This window comes from Balaenoptera borealis (assembly GCF_965194805.1).
Source record: "Balaenoptera borealis genome assembly, chromosome: 8".
Taxonomy (NCBI): Eukaryota; Metazoa; Chordata; class Mammalia; order Artiodactyla; family Balaenopteridae; genus Balaenoptera; species Balaenoptera borealis.
Window position 1 is genome coordinate 91,252,667 of NC_138865.1, and position 21,677 is coordinate 91,274,343.

At 38.1% G+C, this 21,677-nt stretch overlaps 1 protein-coding gene across 3 annotated transcripts in view; it reads left to right on the plus strand.

Annotated features, from left to right (window-relative positions):
- Nucleotides 1–21,677, plus strand: part of TMEFF1 (transmembrane protein with EGF like and two follistatin like domains 1) — a 93,167-nt gene that overhangs the window by 52,980 nt on the left and 18,510 nt on the right. For all 3 annotated transcript variants that reach the window (XR_014247898.1, XM_082404121.1, XM_082404122.1), the window contains 2 exons: nt 10,831–10,979; nt 13,270–13,335. Coding sequence is in view for 2 of the 3 variants with exons in the window: in XM_082404121.1 (XP_082260247.1) it covers nt 10,831–10,979; nt 13,270–13,335 (215 nt within the window). In the remaining variant the exon portion in view is untranslated. The remainder of the gene's footprint in view (nt 1–10,830; nt 10,980–13,269; nt 13,336–21,677) is intronic.

The window sequence follows — 21,677 nt, forward strand, 5'->3', positions numbered from 1 at the left end:
TGCCCAAGGCTGAGGTTATTGCTGCAAGATAGCCCTCAGCTGTTTGTCTGGACGGTGGGGCCAGGTAATCATAGAACTGCTTCAGCCAGGTAGACCTTTTATATACCTGACCTAAATCCCTGCCATGAACGATTTGAATAGTCTGTAAAATCATCTGGCATAATGTCAATACAGGCGAGTTATAAAAAACCTCTAATTATTCCTTTAAACTTTGTCTGCCATGTGCTTTATGGAAATTGTCCCTGCTCTTCTGCCTCTTTGATGTCAGTCATTTTGGAGATGCTGTTTCCCTTTTCCCCTGAGTGATGTAAGCTCTCAGAGTTGCTCAGAGAAAGAATCATGTAGGTGTGCAGTATGACAGACAACGTTGAGAAGCAGTTAATTCACCTGTTGGACATCTTTGTCATTTATGGTACCATTTTCTGTTTGGACACAGTTGCTGGCCGCTATCACAGTCTGATGAGTCTCTCCCTCAGAACGTGGAATGAAATTTTTTTGTTGTTGTTTAAACAGAGAGAGTAATGCTATACATCTGTCGTCTCCATTAATGTCCTCCTTTCTGGAAGTTGCATATACTTTTAAAAAAAAGAACAACCAAAGGAGTACTTTTCTACCATTATCTACTCTTCGCTTCTGATTTCCTCCTAATCAGAGATGACAATAATTTTCATCATTTAACATTGCCTGACTCTGGATATTTGGAATCTTAGACTTTCAAAACTATTTAGGTTTAATAAATTTCTACCAAGGCCCCTTAGATTATAATGGAAAAATAATTGTATGTTGTCCTTTATGCTCTGATAACAGGAAATAAACACTATTAAACGTTATTTTATACCAAGTATAACCCAGATGTTAATAATGACAGGCTCATTTGTCCAGAAATGCAGAACACAGTATCCCCATGGCCTCCTGCAGTTTGCTGAATGCTCTGTTACTCTTTGATGATTTGCCTCTGTTATTCTGTCTGCCTGAAGTCCCACCCCTGTATATCTACTTGTTTAATTCCTACTGTTCCTTCCAGCTTGGCTGAAGTATGACTTCAGCACCTCTTCCTAGCAGCCTCCCTTGCTGTTTCTGCAGTCCCTATGAGTTAGGTGACTAACTCTGTGTTCCTCCCTTGGTCTTGAGAAAAACAACCTCCACATAGCACTTAAATACTGTTGGGATCACTAACAGATTGTGGGCTCCCTGAGTACAGGGACTTTGTCTTGCTGGTTTCTATGTTGGATGAACTTGCCATAAGGTTGGGTATCTTAGGGTCCCTCTATAGGTCTTGTTGAACTCGTGGCAGTTCACACAGGGCTTTCCTGTTCACTTAGAGCCGCACAAAGGGTCGTTGTGATGGTTTAACATGTGTGAAAAGCACTAGTAGTATTGTGAGGAATTTGTAGCAGGTGAACTTGTTGCAGGCTTCGTTAGGTGTTTCTGAAATCTAAATAGCTTCACATGAATTAGTTTAAGCCAGTGTTTTCCTAACTGCTAAATAAAACTTACCATATGGAGAAGGAATGACACTTTCTATGTACAGTAAGGAGAAAGGAAGAGACAGGATAGATATTTTTCAATAATCATACCTTTCAGATGTACATAGTATTTGATGATTTCAAAGGGCTTTTTACAAAAGCTTATTTGATTCTGTCACCAGTGTTTGAGGTATTATCGCTATTATTAAAGACTCAGAGTTGTGATTTGCCAAAATCCTAGAGCTAAATCAGAGAAGTCATTGAATTTATTCATGTATGTATGTATGCATTCATGCCTTTGAAATTCATAGTGTTAGGAAATTCAAAAGTTTTAAAAGGCTATACAGTAAAAGGTCTGTTTCCCACCCCACCCCTGATCCTCAGCCACCCAATTGTCTTCACTAGACGCAGTCACTGTGATCTGTTTCTTAATCTCCCAGAGGTATTTTTTGCAGGTACAAGCAGGTATGTACACGTATTCTCTTTCTTTCCTTTTTTTAAACTAATGGCAGCACACTATACATACTGCTCTACTCTTTATTTAAAACTTTTTCTGTAAAATGTGCATTTTGCATACAGATGTGTTTAAAACATACACATGCAATTTAGAGAATACTACACCTATGTACGTAACACCTAGGGTACAAAATAGAATATTGCCAAATTCACAGTACCGAGTGTTGACTTAGCTGGCACTGTTAGATGAAAGCTTACGGAAAAAGACACATTGAACAGTCTCTGTGTCAGAGTCTGACTTTTGGCTTCCTGGTTTACAAGATTCCCTTCTGGGGAAGTGGGTGGGCAAGACCCTGAGTGAGTTATGGGGAATGTCATAGGGCTCATAGTTGAGACATCTGGCAGGATTCTCATGTCACCAGGTATGGATGATTGGCAGAAATGTGGTCAGAGAGTGGACTGCTCTGTGTTTTCTACCTCCAGCTCTCAGGAGTACGTCAGTTAAATGAGTGTGCTCGTTTGGTTCAGGTAGTTGACATGAAGGGGAGAGCAGGAACTTCATCAAGGCAAGTACAATTAAGAATCTGAGCCAGGCTTACCTGGGCATTCTGTCCTCTGGCTAAGAAGAGGGTAGTAGGCATCTTGGTAATGGCATCTAGCAATACGACTGTCCACAGAGTGCAACTATCAATATTTCAGTATGGGGACCTCCCTGGTGGCGCAGTGGTTAAGAATCCACCTGCCAATGCAGAGGACACAGGTTCGATCTCTGGTCCGGGAAGATCCCACATGCCATGGAGCAACTAAGCCCGTGCGCCACAACTACGGAACCTGTGCTCTAGTGCCTGCGTGCTGCAACGACTGAGCCCCCGTGCCGCAACTACTGAAGCCCGCGTGCCTAGAGCCCAGTGGTCTGCAACAAGAGAAGCCACTGCAATGAGAAGCCCGCGAACTGCAATGAAGAGTAGCCCCCACTCGCCACAACTAGAGAAAGCCCGTGTGCAGCAGTGAAGACCCAACGCAGCCAAAAATTAAAAAAAAAAAAAAAGAAAAATTTCAGTGTGGACTGGTTGCCCTCTTAATATAGCTGTCATCTTGGAATCTTCCTTCAATGTTGTGTCTTTTCCAACAACAATCAGTTCTCCAGTTCTCCTTCACCAACTGGGTGTCCTACAGTTTATTTCTTTTATGCACTTCTTGGAGTCAGCACAGACCCCACAGGGTAAGGGCTTAGACCCACAAATTGCCCCTGCTTTAGACACCAGCTGCAAATGAGGTTCCTTGCACTTCTGCCCAGGATACTACGAATCTGGAGGTTCCTACGACCTCCCTTAAGGTTCTATAATTTGCTAAAATGACTTAGAATTAAGGAAAGAGCTGAGTCATCTCATTAGCATACAAAAGACTCTTTTGTCAAAGTTCCAAGGGTTTTAGGAGCTCTGCCAGGAACAGGGGACAAAGACCAAACATATTTTTTGTTATACCACAAGCATCATCCTAGAAATTCCTTTACCTCTCTCCTACATAGGATATTCTGTTTCTTGCATTTTTTACTTTTAACTTTTTTGTTTTACTCTCCCATTTTAGTATATCTTTCAGTAGCTTCTTGAGAAAGGGTACAAGGTGAGACCTTATATTTAAGGTGTTTTTATCCTACACCTAATACTTGACTTATAACTTGGTGAGTGCATAATTCTAGGTGGCAGATAATTTCCCCTCAGAATTGTGAAAACATTGCTCTGTTGGCTTCTAGCTTCCAGTTGAAGTCTGAAGCCACTCTGATTCACGGTCCTTTGTATATGATTTGTTTTCTCTCTCTTGAAGCATGTAGAATCTCCTTTTGGTCCTCAGTATAATGAAATTTCACAGTTCCTAGAATCTTACTGACTTCTGATTTGAGAAATTTTCTTCAGTTAGTTCTTTGATGACTTCCTTTCCTCTCTTTTCTATTTCTGGTACTTCAGTTATTTGGATGCTGGACATTCTGGACTAGTCTTTTAATTTTCTTTTCTCTCCTATTTTCTATTTAGAAAAATTTTTGCTGTTTTTTTGAATTTGTCATTTCTCCTGTACTTTTTAATTTCTTAGAGCTCATTTTTGTTCTCATGGTGCTTTTTCATAGCATCCTATTTTTGTTTTATGATTGCAGTATCTTTTTGTGGCTTGCATTATTGGTATTCTATCTGCTATAAGGATGAGGTTTTGTTTTATTCATTTTTATTCAGTGAGTTTTAATCTGTTACTTTAACTTGTTTTGGGGGTTATATGGCCTTATAAAATGAATTAGTAAGTATTCTTTCTATTCTCTGGATGATTTTGTGTAAGAACAGAAATGTCTATTTATTGAATGACTGGAATGAATGTGTTCATGAACTCTTTTTAAAAAAACACCTGGATCTGATGCTGTTTTTGAGGGACATTTTTTAAACTGATTTCTTTAATGATTTTAGTACCATTCAGCTTCTATTTCTTTTTTGGTCAAATTTAACAGTTAATATTTTTTAAAGCTTATTCATTTCACCGAAGTTTTCAAATTTGCTGGCATAAAGTTGTTTACAATAAACTTTTATTATCTTTTAAACCATAATCTGTAGTCTTTTTAAGTCCAGTTACTGTTTTTTCTCTCATCCTGCTTTGTTGATTTGAAAGTCTTTTCAAAGGACCAACTTTTGGCTTTATTGATCTTCTCTGTTGTAACTTTGTTTTCTATTTCTGTTTAGATGTATCTATAAATCTATATCCATATCCATGTCATCTTTTTTTGTTTTCACTGGATTTATTCCACTGCTCTTTTTCTAGTTTCTTAAATGGATGCTTAGTGATTTAACTTTTGGCTGTTCGTTTAATATTTGAGATAAAACTTGAAAAAGGTGCGGGATCAAACCGAGTGGATGTTTGAGGGAAAAGTGTTCCGGGAAGAGGGGAAGCCCTGAGACGGGAGTGTTCCTGGTGTGTTTGAGAGAAAAGCAAGACCAATTTAGTGAAAAGATTTTTCATGATATAAATGTGGAAAATAACTACTTATCTCCTTTCATCTGTCACTTTCCCTGCTGAGATGTCTGTTTTATGTGACAGCTGTGATGAGTGGGGAGAACACCATCTCAGTCACTCATTAGATTTGTGATCTAAGGGTTTTTAACGTCTTTCATATTCAGCTTCCCTGTTCATAATTTGTTGTCGTGATTAAAGAGGCAAATGTGACTATCCCTGCACAGTAGGTGCAGAGTAAGTGGTTGTTAAATGTTTTGAATTTGACATGTTTGCTGAAGCGATTTCTTTCCATTTTAGTGCACACTCCTGTGCTTGGGCATCCTGCCCTCTGCTGCCGTTGCCAGTGTGCAAACAACGGGAACCGCTGTAATCAGTAGTGTCAGTGGCATCTAGGGTCTAATACTGTCCTCCCCTCCTCACTGTTTCACTGAGCTGGACGTTCCTTGAGATGGTGGTTTCATTTTCTTTCGTCACGTGCTATTGAAAACATCAGCAATGGTTGTTCTCACAGCTCTTGGTCTTACATGGACCTTTTCTACACATGATCAAGGAGGTTCCTGTTGAGCTGCAGTGCCCTCTTCTGAGTCACTCGTTTCTCCTTACTAGATTGGTTCAGGATCTTGCCTTTGTTGCTCAGCCTTTTCTCATCCCTGAAACTGTTCTGTAATACTTTCTTCCATTGGTCATCATTTATTCCTTAAACCTAGAGTTGGCAAAATTTTTCTATAAAGGACCAGATGGTAAGTATTTTACGGTTTGGGGACCACATATGGTCTCTGTCACATATTCTCCATCCCCACCCATTTAAAAATGTAAAAGCCATTTTTGACTTGTTAGTAAATATTCTTATGAATTTAAAGTTTTTTTTATGGTGCCTTAATTTTTAAATTGTGAAACAGAGCATATATTGAAAAGTTTATGAAAAACTTACACATTTAGTTTAATGTGCAAAAATGAAACAAATTGTGACTCCTGCCTTCCAAGCCAAGAAATATAGGGTATTGTCAATACTTTAGAGCTGCCCCCAGCCCTGTGACCCTCCCCAACTGCATCTTTCTTTGATCCATCCACTCTACTGCATTTTGTGGAAATCATTCCTTTGCTTTCCTTATGGTTTTATCACATGATAACCCTCCTAATAATATATTACTTGGTTTTTGTTTGATTTTGAGTTTTGTATAAGTGGAATCATACTATGTGTACCTTCTTTTGTTCAGCATTATGTTTTAAAGTTTTATTCATGTTAATGCTCATAGTTGCTTAGCTGAATTCAGTTGCTTAAAGTTTCCACATCCTTTTATAGTCCATTTTAATGTTGATGGACATTTGGATTGTTTCCAGTCTTCTGTTCTCATGAATAATGTTCTGTGAACATTCTTATGCATGTCTTCTGGTGCACATGTGTAAGAGATTTTCAAGGGCCTTACTCAGTAGTGGAATTATTGGGCATGTGCATGTCTAGCTTTTCCGGGTAATGCCTGTTTTGCAAAGTGGTTGTACCAGTAAGTTCTCCCTTCAGCAGAGGGTAAGAATTCCCTTTGCTCCTCATCCTTGTCAACACTTGGTATTGTTCTCTTAATTTTTGCTGTTTAGTGAATGTGATGGTATCTCATTGTGGTTTAAATTTACATTTTTTTGATTATTGAGCAGATTGAACACCTTTTTACATATATTGTTTTTATATGCTTCCAAGTTCTATGTCATTTTTTAAATTAATTTTTATATGTATTCTGGATACTGATTATTTGCTGGTTACATGGGCTGTAGTTTTTTTGTTTGTTTGCAGATTGTCATTTTTATTCTCTTTGTGAGGTGTTCTTTATTTCAAAGTTAAATTTATTGGTCTCTTACATTTGATCTTCTAAGTCTTTTGTAGTTTTGCCTTTCACATTTAGGTCTTTAATTCACCAGGAATTAACGAAATCTTCAAACATGTAGAAGAGGAGAAAAAAATAAAGTGGACCCCTCCCCATATACCCATCACTCAGTTTCAGTTAGTGTAAAAAATCCAACTTTGTTTTATCTCTTTTTCCCTCCACCTTTTTTGGGGGAAGTATTTTAAAGAAAATCCCAGCATTATGTCCTTTCATCTCTAGTTATTTCAGTTTTACTGATATTTTATCTGTTTGATATGTGAGTTACAGAGAGATGCATGTTAAAATCTACTGTGGTAGATTTGGCTGTTTCTCATTGTGATTTTATCAGTTTTTGCTTTATAGATTTTGAGCCTATTTAAAAATATTTAGAATTATTATATCTTCCTGGTGAATAAAATTTTTTATTATGAGGGATCTTCTTTCTCATAAATCTTTTCTGCCCTGAAGCCTCTTATGTTTGACATATATATAGATATATAGCCATACTAAGTTTCTTCCATTCCAGGTATGATATATCTCTCACAGTTCTTTTATTTTGGTACAATACAGATAATAAAATTAACCATCTTAACTATTTTTAAGTGTGCTGTCCAGTGGTATTAAATACATTCATAATGTTGTGCTATCATCACCACCATCCATCTCCAAAACTCTTTTAATCTTGTAAAACTGAAAATATATCTATTAAACAGTAACCCCCCCCATTCCCCCCTCCCCCCAGCCCCTGGCAACTACCCATATCATTACAGTTGAATATGTCCCTTACAAGCAGCATATAGCTGGCTTTTGTATTTTTATCCAGCCTAACTATCTTTGTATTTTAACTAGAAAGTTTAGTTCACTTAAATATATTATAGGGAATTCCCTGGTGGTCTAGTGGTTAGAACTTGGCGCTTTCACTGCCTTGGGCCCAGGTTCAATCACTGGTTGGGGAACTAAGATCCCACAAGCCCCGTGGCATGGCCAAAATAAATAAATAAATAAAAGGTAAGAATTAAAAAAGATATATATAGGGGCTTCCCTGGTGGCGCAGTGGTTGAGAGTCTGCCTGCCAATGCAGGGGACACGGGTTTGAGCCCTGGTCTGGGAAGATCCCACATGCCGTGGAGCAACTAGCCCCGTGAGCCACAATTGCTGAGCCTGCGCGTCTGGAGCCTGTGCTCTGCAACAGGAGAGGCCGCGATGGTGGGAGGCCCGCGCACCGCGATGAAGAGTGGCCCCCGCTTGCCACGACTGGAGAGGGCCCTCGCACAGAAACGAAGACCCAACACAGACAAAAAAAAAAAAAAAGATATATATATATATAAAATAAATACTGATGTACTTTGATTTTTTAAAAATCTTATTTTGTACTTTTGTCTTGCTTTCCCTTCGTTTCTCCTTTCTTGCATTCTTTTGAATTTTTTTCTCTCTATTAGTTTCAGTGTTATACATACTCCTTTTGGTGGTAACCTTAGCATTAACATGCTTATTCAACTTATCACCGTCTAAAATTCATCAATATCTTTGCTCTTCTTAAAATACTGTAATTTCATTCCCTCCCAATTTGTATGCTATCATTATTAATATTTTAATTTACTGTTTTAAAAAAAATTTAGCAGCACAGAGCATTGTTGTCATTATTTTATATTGTCAATATTTTGTTAATATTACCTATATATTTACACTTTTGTTCTTCATTTATGTTTGCATCTCAGATCTTACTTGTAGGATCATTTTTCTACTGCCTTTATAATTTCCGTTATTGACAGTTGGCAGGCGACAAACTCTCTAAATTTTTACTTCTTCCAAATTATTTTTATTTTACACTTAACCATGAAAGATAGTTCTTTTTACATAGAATTTTATTTTATCCCAGCACATTGCAGGTATTATTTCACTGTCTTTTGGCTATAAATAAACAATTTGGCTTCAGTATTGCTTTTGAAGACACCTGTCTCTCTTCTTGCTTCTTTGAAGGTAATCTTTCTCTTCTTTCTGGCTGCTTTTAAAATATTATTTTGTTGCTCTTGTTACAGAAATTCCACTGTGATATTTCACTGTCTGGATTCCTTTTTAATAATCCTGTTTAGAATTTATTAGGCTTCTTGGTTATTTAGATTAGTATCTTTCTTTAATTTTAGAAAGTTTGAGAAATTGCCAAGAATATTGCCCCCACCTTATTCTTTTAACTCATCTGGAACTCCAGTCAGATTTTTATTAGCTCTTGTGACTCTGTCTTCCATGTCTCTTAATTTTTTTTTCATGTGTTCTGTCTCTTTGACTCTGCCATGGTCTGGGTAGTTTCCTCTGACCTGTCTTCCAGTTCACAGATTCACCTTTAGTTTATCTAATCTCCTGTTAAATCTGCCCATGAATTTTTTATTTCTAACAGTGCATTCTTTATTTATTAGAAGTTCTCTTTGCTTCTTTTTCATATCAGCTTGCTCTGCCCATGGTGTTTTATTTCCTTGTCTCTTGTGGGTATGGGAGTAGGTGAGCACGTGTGTGATATACTTGTTTTTCTCAGAACTGTATCTTGGAAATGTTTGAGGTCTAGGATAATAAAGTTGTGTTTCTCCAGAGAGGATTGCATTTACTTTTGTCAGTTGTCTAGGGCCCCTTCCAGTCTTTGACTCTTAAAATAAATTCTGGACTTGAGGTTTTTCAGAACACCCAAGCAGTATTTTAAGTCGTAATTACTCATGTGAGGGCCGGCTTACAGTTTTGATTTCTCGGGGAGATATTTTTTTCCCCCTGTCTTCAATGCTGTGTAAACCACAGCAGAATATTTTTTTCCTTTAAAACAGCCCCCTTGGAATATGGCAACTCATTTATACTCTACCCTCATGCTTTTTTCTAGGGTCTTTAGACTCTCCACCTTAGGTAGGTCAGTATTCTTCATCTTCTGTTCTCAGAGGCCTGCAAAACCAAAAAATTGATAATTGAATTTACCTAGTTTGGTAAATGCCTTCAAGGTGAAAATCAGCTTTAGTAAACTTAACTGACCTTTCTCTATTCCTGTCTTCATATAACTTTTGTCTTAAAATTCCTTGCTTTCTTGACAACTTACGAATGCATTTGAGGGCGTTTTGAAACATTTTGTCCAGTATTTTTTGTTGTTTTCATTAGGAGGATTAGTACAGGTTCTGAGTTCACCATGTTGCTGGAAGCAGGAGAGTCTCTGTGTTTTTTATTTTTATATTCCGAGTTAGATTTTACTGTTCTTGAGAGGAGTGACCATACCTTGGACTTTCTTGGCCTTCTCTATAATGCAGTCTCAGTGTTAAGTGGACACTCAGTTTTACAGGTGGATGTGCAGCTAGGAAGCAATTTTGAGGGTCTTCTATTTTACATGTTTTATATCTATTATGTTTTTTAATCTTCCCAATTATTTGGTAAGGTTACATATATTATTACCTCTGTTTTACAGATCAGTAAACTAAGACTTAGAAGGAGAATATGGACACAAATCTGGTTATTAGTTGGGCTAGGATTTAGATTCATGACTTTTGACTTATAATTCTGTGTCCTTTCTGCTATACCATGTTGCTTTTTAACTAATGTCATTGACATTTGACATTTCTTGATTATTATCTCTAGATACGAAAATTTTAGAGAAACCACTGGATTAATAATATCTGGATGAAATTATCTCTAAATTCTCACCTGAAAGAAATTGTTAGCTGAGGGTTCACTTTGCTTAAACTTTTATCAGTGACTTAAAACAATGTATTGACTTCTGTTACAGAAAGCAGAAAAAGAGAATTGCTTACAAACTACTATGTATAAGATAAATAAGCTACAAGGTTATATTGTACAGCACTGGGAATATAGACAATATTGTATAATAAATTTAAATGGAGAATAATCTCTAAAAATATTGAAGCACTGTGTTGTACACCTGAAACTAATGTAATACTGTAAATCAACTATACCTCAATAAAAAAGTTAAAAAGTAAAAAAAAAAAAAAAAAAAAAGAATTGCTCATTTTTGCTGTTACAGCATTGTGAAATACTTTTGTTGTAAAATATAGGTAATTTTTGTTTTTTTCCAACAGGTGTGTATGTAACATAGATTGCAGTGGATACAGTTTTAATCCTGTGTGTGCTTCTGATGGGAGTTCCTATAACAATCCCTGTTTTGTTCGAGAAGCATCTTGTATAAAACAAGAACAAATTGATATAAGGCATCTTGGTCATTGCACAGGTAAAATTCATTCTACTTATCTAGAGACCTGTTTTTAATATTGAATATCACATGTCTGCAGTCTTATTTGTACATTTTGGTAGTGTTCCAAATTTGGAAAATGAGAAATCTTTTTTTTTTTTTTAATTATTTATTTAATTTATTTTTGGCTGTGTTGGGTCTTCGTTTCTGTGCGAGGGCTTTCTCTAGTTGAGGCAAGCGGGGGCCACTCTTCTTCGCGGTGTTCAGGCCTCTCACTATCGCGGCCTCTCTTGTTGTGGAGCACAGGCTCCAGACGCGCAGGCTCAGTAGTTGTGGCTCACGGGCCTAGTCACTCTGCAGCATGTGGGATCTTCCCAGACCAGGGCTCGAACCCGTGTCCCCTGTATTGGCAGGCAGATTCTCAACCACTGCGCCACCAGGGAAGCCCTGGAAAATGAGAAATCTTTGATGCTTTATTTTTTTATTACTATATATTTTAGAATTTCTTTGTTCTGTTACTAACTTAGCTTTTTTTTCCCACTTATTTTCATTATCTCAAGATACAAACAATGGTCTTGGTTTATTTATTTTAGTTACTAAGCTGATCCTAACATGGACTTGTAGATATATTTATAGTTCTTAAAAGTTGTCTCAAATTTGTAATGATTTTAGTTGTTTAAGAATTTGCTTATTTTAATTATAGTAAAACTATAAGTATTACCATATTTTTTTTCTTTGGCCGCACTGTGTGTCATGTGAGATCTTAGTTCCTGGACTAGGGATCAAACCCATGCCCCTTGCAGTGGGAGCACAGAGTCTTAACTACTGGACTGCCAGGAAAGTCCCAACCATATATTTTTTCATCTTTTTTTCTAGAGAATAATAGTTTACTTTGTTTTCACATTTTCTCTGTAGCTTTTGCTCCTACATATTATACACTGTTAGAGATTTTGGCGTGAAGTTATAGAATGTAAGGAAAAATTATTACCTTCAGTTTAAAATTCTTTTTCTCTTCTTGCCATCATTTAGAAGCCATGATACCAACTAAGAATGAATTTTGGTTTCTTTTCCTACTAGAAATATCCAGTCACTAAAGGCACAGGTTTTCAACCTTTTTCCTCAGTAATACACACATGGGCTGAAATAATATATCATTTCCTAGTAACAAACAAGGGCCCCACACATTTTCATGGCCTAGGATTGTGCATCTTTTCTGCTTACGAGGTCTAACGACCCTCCCTCTAAGCCCCGTCCCTTTTTTGGACTTATTAAAGGGATATGTTTTTTATCTGAGCTAAGGGAAAGAAAGTTGCAAGCCAAAGTTTGCTACTTTATACTGATAGCAAGCTATTTGTGAAATACTGAACAACTGATTGCAATATCTGTGGTCTCAGCTACCGAAGAATGCCCAAGAAGCTCATCATAGGGTTTCCACGTGGGGGTCAGATGTGCACATGGTACAGGAAACTGCTGATAGGGACCCCTTATAGGTGGAAGAAGTAGTATGGTTTGCTTTTCTTTCATGGGGTGGCATTTAGAGTGTAGGTAGGTTAAAGAGTAGCTTAGAGAGAGAATATCTTTTCTGAGGAACTGGTATGTGATTGAATGGTACTGTCTGGAATTTCAAATTCAGAACAGTTGGTCGTTTGAGGATTTTGTTAATTGAAACTCATGCCGATTTGGAAGTGAGTTTGGAGTAGCTGGTCCTTAATTTTTGTCTTGGTTCCCATTTACACCTGAGTATTCCTTCCCTTCCCCCCCCCCCCCCCCCGCTAGTACTGGGAAGCTGAAGCTTGTGCTTCTCAACAGGTGTTTATGGTTCATGTACAGTCTTCCTGTCCTACTACAATTAATCAGTCAGAGGTCATTTTTATAGTAAATTTTGTCTGACAACAGTTGAGGTTCCATGTTTATCTTAATCTGATATTTTTCCAGGGAAACTGGTGGGAGAAGGTAAATCTTGAGACCATTGTCCCTTGGAGAAAGGGCTAATCCTTTCTCTTCAGGGTATGTGTTATTTCAGTTAACACAGGGAAGACTTTTTTTTTTCAGGGAAGACTTTTTAAGGAGATGATATTTGAGCTGAAGTCTGAATGAAGTTAGACTGTTCATCACGCAGAAGACTGTTCATCACACAGAGTGCGTTTAATACCTGGGATGCCTTGAGACTGAGATAGAAGTGGCACAATAGATCAAGAGAGTGTTAGAAAATGTGAGCAGGATAAGTGGAGAGAGTTGGGAAGGACCTGGAGCATTTGAAATATTTAGGAGTTTCATGGTGTGACTTATATATCATATGTATCTTAATTTGAAAACTTTTCTCTTACAGACACAGATGACACTAGTTTGTTGGGAAAGAAAGATGATGGACTACAATATCGACCAGATGTGAAAGGTACTGAATCACAATTTCCCAAATATTGGCCAACTACTGAAATATGGTCACTAGCTGTCCTTAGTAGTTCTATTTCTATTATAACGACCTTTCTAACTTTGCTCTCTGTAGCAATATACAGTTGAATATTAGTAATAATACTGAAATAGTTAAGGTACTTCTCAGTTTACAGAGTACTTTCACATACGCTTTTTTTAAATTGAAATTTTTATTGAGATAATTATAGATTCACATGCAGTTGTAAGAAATTATATGGAAAGTTCTCTCATATTTGCTTGTAAAATCCTCTTTACTTCTCTAGAATCTACTGTTAACACTTACCCTCTGTGCATGGGTCTTTGAACCTTGTTCCCTCTGCCTGGAACTCTTCTTTGCCTAATATTCATCTTTCCAGTCTCACCTTAGAAGTCATTTCCTTTTGGGAACTGTCCCTTGACCCTTAAATCTAGATTAGGTGCCTCTCCTACATGCTCCCCTATCCAAGCCCTTAACCTGCTCTAAGTATAACCATCTCTTCTACTCATCTGTGTCCCCCTCTAGGCTATGAGTTCTGTGAGGACAGGAGACTGTATCTATCATGTTCACTTTGGGATTCCTAACACTTAGCAGAATGTCTGGTACTTACATAGATGCTCCACACTTGTCAAAAGAATGGATGCAGCTCAAAGAAGCTGTAGGATTTATTTGTACAAAGTCTTATGTGTAGTAAAGGTCAGATTCTTAGGTCCTTCGACTGCAGGGCCAGTGCTCTTTCACTCCTCATTTTCATATTCATTATTTCATTTGATTCTTACAACTACTCTGAGGGTTAAGGACCAGTGGGAACATTGAGGCTCAGTGAGGTTATATCTAGTGAACCAAAGCAGGTCTCCATCTTGGGATCCTAGACCAAGGCTTCTGTATAATTGCTTTTCCACGTGTGCATCTTCTACGCATTTGTTTGGTTATACTAATGGACAATTTTTTAAAGATATGTGATCTACCTTTTATGCCTAATTTCTAAAAAATATATAAAATGATAATAACAGGCCCTATCTCATAGAGTGTCATAAAAGTAAAATGAGATAATGCATGTCAAGTGCTTTGAATAGTATCTGACATACTCATAAGTGTGCAAGAAATGGTAGCTGTTATTATCTTTGAATAATTTGTTATTTCTGTCACTTGAATCAGTTATATCCCATGAGCCCCTGACATATCAGTTTCCTCTGTTGATAAAAAGTGCTATATTTAAAAGAAGAAGTCTCTGTATTCTCATAGGAGACATAATAGATCAGTGCTAGTTTTATTCTTTATACTGATAGTACATGACCAGAATAGGAAGGCTCTTTTTCAGTAGGTAGAAGCTCCTACTTAAGGCAATTTGGGGAATTGTGTATACCCAAAATACTTGTCTGCCTTTGATAAAATTACAGGGATAATTTAGTGCCTAAGCCATTTTTGAGATACTGAACATTCTTTACACATAAGAATTTGTCTGTAATGCAAATGAAATTATCATAATCAGTAGATATAATTTACTAAGTGCCTACTTTATACTGGTTATTTTACTAGAAATTATTGGTGGATAGAAAGATATCTAATACATGACATCCATCTTTAAAGAACTTGTGATACAATAAGAAATGAATATAACCTAATTCTAACAAAGTAGAAATGGGTTATTGTCATAAATGTAGTGCTGTTAAAAAGTGCAGTGAGAACTCAGAAAAGAAGAGATTACTATTTGGTGGGGGATGGTGAAGATTTGAGGAACTCATGGAAGAGGTGGAATTTGAGCTGAACCTTGAAGGATGGTTAGGATTTGAACAGAGGTCAAAAGGGTATTTAAGGAGGATGGAAGAGCATGAGTAGAGGTATGGATGCAAACAAACATTGTGATAGAGAATGTATTGGAGAATGATAAGGAATCCTTTTTTGGCTGGAGAGTAGGGGGCTTAAGAGGCAGAAGTGGAAGGCAAGACTGGAAAAGTAGCTTGGGGCCAGATTGTGTACAGCCTTTTTTTTTTTTGGCTGAGTCCTAACCACTGGACTGCCAGGGAATTCCCATGTGTAAAGTCTTGAATGCTGTGTTATCCTAGGGCATTTAAACTTCATTTGTGGGCAGTGGCAGAATCATTATATATTTGAAAAAGGCAAGACAACAAAGTTAACCAGTTGAATGCATTATATCTGGCAGGAATTGTGCTTATTATATACTTTGGACTAGAGGCAGGGAGATCAGTTAAGTAAACTCAAAAGGAATAGATTCCTGCTTAGATATGGGGGATAAAGAGTTCAAGCTCAGATGACTTAGATGATGGATTCTATTTGTAGAAGTAAGAATGTTGGGAGGGGAAAGGTGTTTGGGGTAAGGTAAGGGAGGAGGTGATTAATTTTATTTTGGAGTTTGAGTTGCTTGTGGAACTCACCCAGGTGACTTTGCTTATTAGCATAAATTTGTGAGTCAGTCGAGGTGATAACCGAAGTCATGAGAACAAGTGAGAGAGATTATAGAGCTGTATTGTCTAGTAGGGTAGCCACTGGACACATGGCTATTTAAATTTAAATTTATTAAAATAAAATAAAATTAAACGTTTTGTTTCTCAGTTATACTAGCCATATTTCAAATGTTCAGTAGCCCCATGTGACCCGTGGCTACCATATTGGACAGCACAGAAATAGAACATATCAAGAGTTGCAGAAAGTTCTGTTGGACAGCATTGTTATTTAGAAAGGAGAGGAGGCTAGGGACTTCCTTGATGGTCCAGTGGGTAAGACTCCACGCCTCCAATTCAGGGAGCCTGGGTTTGATCCCTGGTTAGGGAACTAGATCCTGCATGCATGCTGCAACTAAGAGTTTGCATGCCACAACTGAGAAGTCCGCATACTGCAACTAAGAAGTCCACATGCTGCAACTAAAGATCCCACATGCCACAACAAAGATCCCGCATGCTGCAACTAAGACCTGGAGCAGCCAAAAATAAAAATAAAGAAATAAGTAAATATTTAAAAAAAAGAAAGAAGGAAAGAAAAAAGAAAGGAGAGGAGGCCAGGATGAAGCAGAAAGAGGATCCAGAGGGAAAAAATAAAGAGTACAGTGGCACAGAAGTCAAACAGAAAGGTTGCCTAGTAGTTTAAAATGCTGCATGAAGGACTTAGATGACAAGCATCGAATTTGAAGACAAGGGGATCATTGGTAATCTTGGACCAAGGAGTTTCTATAGAGTTGTGAAGATGAAATCCAGATTGTAAGAGTTAACACATGTGCTAGTAGTAAGGAATAGAGGTCAGAGGTAACTCTATTTTGTATGTTTACCCCATTTGCTTTTGTTTTGCTTTTTTCTCACAAGCATTTATAGGAGCCCCTTAGTAAATATCTGTGTCCCCAGTACACAACCAAGATTAGGTAAGCAGGGTCTAGGAATGGAGGCTACAAAGTGAAAAGCAGGGGCACAGCATCAGCAAGAAAAACTGGAAGATAGTGCTCAGTAAGAACGTTGTAAAGCTGAGCTCTTGGAGAAGAGTGCTCCCAAAATGGAGCATTTGAATGTCCAGCATGGTGGCTGAATTAGTGCTTTTCTTGGGCTGTTGGAAAACCTGTGGTAAATATTGAAATTGCAGTGTTAGAAGCTTGGTTGCAGATGTTGAAGTCATAAAGGGATATGATGGCAGAGCATGAGGTGTGTGGGAACAGGGTAGGTGACATTTTAAAAACTTGATTGTAGAAAATTTCAAACATGAACGAACAAGATAGTATGATGAACCCTCACGTACCCAACCACCATCAACGGTTAAGAGCATTCTGTCTTTCTTGTTTTGCCTATGTATCTCTACCCAGTGGATTATCATTATTCTTATTTTACAGGTGTTTTTTTGAGGTGTAATTTACATACACTGAAATGCACAAATGTTAGCTATCAGTTTTGACAAATGGATATACCCCATCTGCACTACACCTTATCGTAGTCTATAACGTTTCCATCTACCCAGAAAGTTCCTTTGTGGCAAATGACATTTTAATGTGGCCATTTTTATCCAAAGACGTTTTCATACAGCCTAAAATCTAACCATATTAATACAGCTTATTTGATATGCCCTTTTAAAAATGGCCTTGATAAATTTGCCTCATCAAAAGGTAAGCCTGAGAAGGTTGCGAAAAATCACTGAAGGAAGGTGAGAGTGTGTGTTGTGGAGCGTGGTGGAGCGTCACGAGGAGGATGGTTAGAAGGATGCGTAGGTGGATGGTACAGACCCCTACGGGAGGGCGGTCGTTGGGAGATGAGAGTGGGATGCTGATCTGGAGGTGACAGGTGGTGAGCACAGCAGGGGAAGATGAAAGGAAGGGGGATGGAGGAGTGATGTGATTTTGGTATATCAGGGAGATGAAAGGAGTACTTCCTAAGCAAACAGCTGTGGAGATGGATGAGTTTATGTGCATTAGAAAAGGTGTTTCACTGGGCAGAGTAGAAAGACCAGGAAAGAAAGAGTTAGGGTTGATAAGGAAAAGAGTGGGATTTAGACATGAGAGAATAGGGGGTGTTGGAGGGTAGGTAAGAGTTTCTACCTAGGTAAATAATTCTCTGTTGGGGTCCGAGGAGACTCGGGTTAGGGAAGGATGTGTTAGTGATGAAGCTTGGTGTGCAGGGTGGTATAGGGGAAGCAAGAAAGAGTATATTGAATTTCTTAACTGTAGGGATTTGTGGAAATAATGAGCCCTAGAGTTACCTATGCAGTATTGATGATGTTGTTTCCGCCTCAGCAGCACCTTCTAGGTGCATGTCTTGGTTGTTAATAGCAACTCCTGATGCTTTATTTGAGTGGAGTATGGATGGACCAGGACAGATTGCCAGTGAAACAGGGCTTTGCAGATAAGCCATCCGGAGCTGGGCTTTCTTACAATATCATCACTTAGAACCATACTCCCCTTTGTATTTGAAAACATTGCCGCTGGTGGCAGATTTGTTTCTGCATGCCTCTGTGGGTGGAAGGAGCCGATGGGTGACCAAGCACACTTTTTATAATTGTTCAGAGACTAACAGTTGCAGCTGTTGTTCATGGAGCCTGTCACAACTTGCCCGAGTGCATTGTTTGTGCTGGACTGTGCCCAGTTCTTGCTGTGTGAGGCTACATCTCTGCTGTGGTTTCTGAAACTGTGCTTTATTACATCTTTAATGCCTTTTAATCTTTCCTTTTTGAAGTTATCTGATTTACTTGGTCTAGAGAACAGGTGCTTGGACATACCACTTTTGTCCATTCCTTACCCATCTCCCAGCGTAGCTTGGTGAAGTAATAGTGTGATGGTTAAGAGCTTGTGCTCTGAAGTCAGACTTGGTCTACACTTAAAGGCTGTGTGGCCTGATTTCTCTGAGCCTCAGTGATCACTTCTATAAAATGGGGGCAGTGATATCTACTACCTAGGATTACTTTAAGTATTGAATGCTGTGTCACTGAATTCCTTATCAGTGTTATTATGGTGATTGTAAATATTTTTGTTTTCTAATTTCATTGTTAGTAGCCTGGCTGTGTTAAAAGTTCTTGCCATTGGTGAGTCTGCCTGTCTGTAGCATGTTTCATGTGGTTCATGAGTGACAGTAGGGTGTTCATCCACTCAACAATTCTTAATCAGCACCGCCCTACTGTGTGCCAGGTGCTTACTCATATTTAATCCTCATCACAGCCGTATTATTGTCATTTTGCAGATGAAGAAGCTGAAACTGTGAGAGTTTGTGGCTCATGTAGAATGGCAGAGCAATGATCAGAATTCAGACTTTCTGACCCTAAGCCCTGGTGCTCTTTCTCTTGTATCACAACTGTTAGAGAATTCTGCACATTAGAAAAGGTGTTTCACTGGGCAGAGTAGAAAGACCAGGAAAGAAAGAGTTAGGGTTGATAAGGAAAAGAGTGTGATTTAGACATGAGAGAATAGGGGGTGTTGGAGGGTAGGTAAGAGTTTCTACCTAGGTAAATAATTCTCTGTTGGGGTCCAGGGAGACTCGGGTTAGGGAAGGATGTGTTAGTGATGAAGCTTGGGGTGCAGGGTGGTATAGGGGAAGCAAGAAAGAATATATTGAATTTCTTAACTGTAGGGATTTGTGGAAATAATGCCTGCTTTCTCTTGCCTGCTTTCTCTAATTTTCTTCAGAATATTTAATTTGCCCTCAGCTATCACCTTGGCGAACACTTGTTCTCTAGCTTTAATCTTTCTCTAAGAACTAGTTTCATACGTTCAGCTGCCTAGTGGGTCTTTGCACTTACATTTTGTTTGAACTGCCATTGCCTGAACCTCCAGGAACTACCATCTTGCCTGGAACATGATAGGTGCTTAATAAATACCTTTCAGAGGACTGGAGGTCTGAATTTGAACTCAGTTTACTACATTCTCTCTCCTGTCATTAGGCTCACATTAGAGTCATTTTTGCAATTTTTTTTATTGTGGTGAAATATATATAACAACTAGTACCATCTTAACCACTTTTAAGTGTATAGTTCAATGGCATTAAATAAATTTATGGTGTGGTGCCACCATCACCACCATCCATCTCTAGAAGTCTTTTCATCTTGTGAAACTGGAACTATATCCATTAAACAACAACTCTTCATTTCCCCCTCCCCTCAGCCCTTGTAACCACCATTCTGCTTTTTGTTTCTATGATTTTGACTACTCTGTGTACCTCACATAAGTAGAAATCATATAGTGTTTGTCTTTTTGTCACTGGCTTGTTTCAATTAACATAATGTCCTCAGGATTCATCCATGTTATAACATATGTCAGAATTGCCTTCCTTTTTAAGGCCGGAATAATGTTCCATTGTATGAATATACCACATTTTGTTTATCCACTCATCCATTGATGGACACTTGCGTTGCTTCCTATTCTAGCTATTGTGAATAATGCTACCATGAATATGGGTATATAGCTATCTCTTTGAGACCCTGCATTTAGTTCTTTTTGGTATATATCCAGAAGTGGAATTGTTAGATCATAAGGTACTTCTACTTTCAATTTTTTGAGGAAGCACCATACTGTTTTCCCTAGTGGCTGTACTGCTATATATTTTCACCACCAGTGCCCAAGGGTTACAATTTCTCTACGTCCTTGCCAATGCTTGTTATTTTCTGGTTTTGGGGTAGTAGTCATCCTAATGGGTGTTAAGGTGCTATCTTATAGTTTTGACTTCCATTTCCCTAATGATTAGTGATGTTGAGCATCTTTTCGTATGTTTATTGACCAATTGTTTATCCTCTCTGAAGTAAAGTTGTTTTACACAATTCTGTATTAGGAGCATCTTCAATAAGGAGGACAGTTCTGTTGTACTAAGCACTTAAATGTTAATGGGTTGGTTGTTTCAGACTATATAAAGGGTGGAACTGGGGGAGTTTGACCTTAAAAAAAAAATTGGTAGGCAGTGGGTTAGGTGGTGAGCAGACATGGGGAAATCCACACAAAGTTAATGAGAGAGAGATTTCACTTAACATGAGGAAAATTTGATAGTATTGGAATTAACTGTATTATGTTGAGTTCCTTATCTCTGGAAGTATTTAAGTAGAAATGGGATCTCGAGGCTATAACTAAAGAAATTCCTTCATCAGACCAAATGGCCTCCAAGGACCCTTTCAGATCTGGGTTTCTGAGCTCATTTACTTTCCAAAGCATCTTCCAGCCATATTTATTTTTTTCTGTGTTTCTAATATCTATTCCTACTTCTGAGCTCAAGCTTTTCAGTGCCACAGTTTGGATTCTTTAGTAACCTCCTCATTGGTCACCTGGTTTTACCTTTATCTTCCAATTAATTTTTAACAGCTTTTTGAGATATAATTTACATACTATTAAGTTCACCTGTTTAAAGACTGCAATTCAGTGTTTTTTTTTAGTATATTTGCAGAGTTGTACTAGCATCACATCATAATCTAATTTTAGATCATTTTTCATCACCCTCAAAAGAAACCTCACACCCATTAGTCACTCCTCATTGCCTCCAAACCACCAGCCCTAGGTAACCACTCTCAGTTAACTTCTGTTGTAAAATGTGGCTTTCATTGTGTTGCTTTCCAGCTAGGAGGAGTTCAGGGTCCTCTCTGTCCGTATGATTAAGAAAACATTTCTCACCTGAGGTTCAAATTTTTCCGTACTCTGATTTCAGCTTATTTTTCCAACTTTGACTTACACCTTTCTCCAGTCTGAATGTACAGCTCTTGCTAGGTCCATTTCACTCTCGTTCTTGAGAGTGAGAACAGGTGCGTTATACCTGTCTTTTGGTTTCCACCATTCCTCTGTCTAAATCTGTCTATGCTTTGAGACCTAACTTGAGTCCTACCTTTTCTATGAATCCTTCCCTGGGTTATTTTGCCTAAAATGAGTT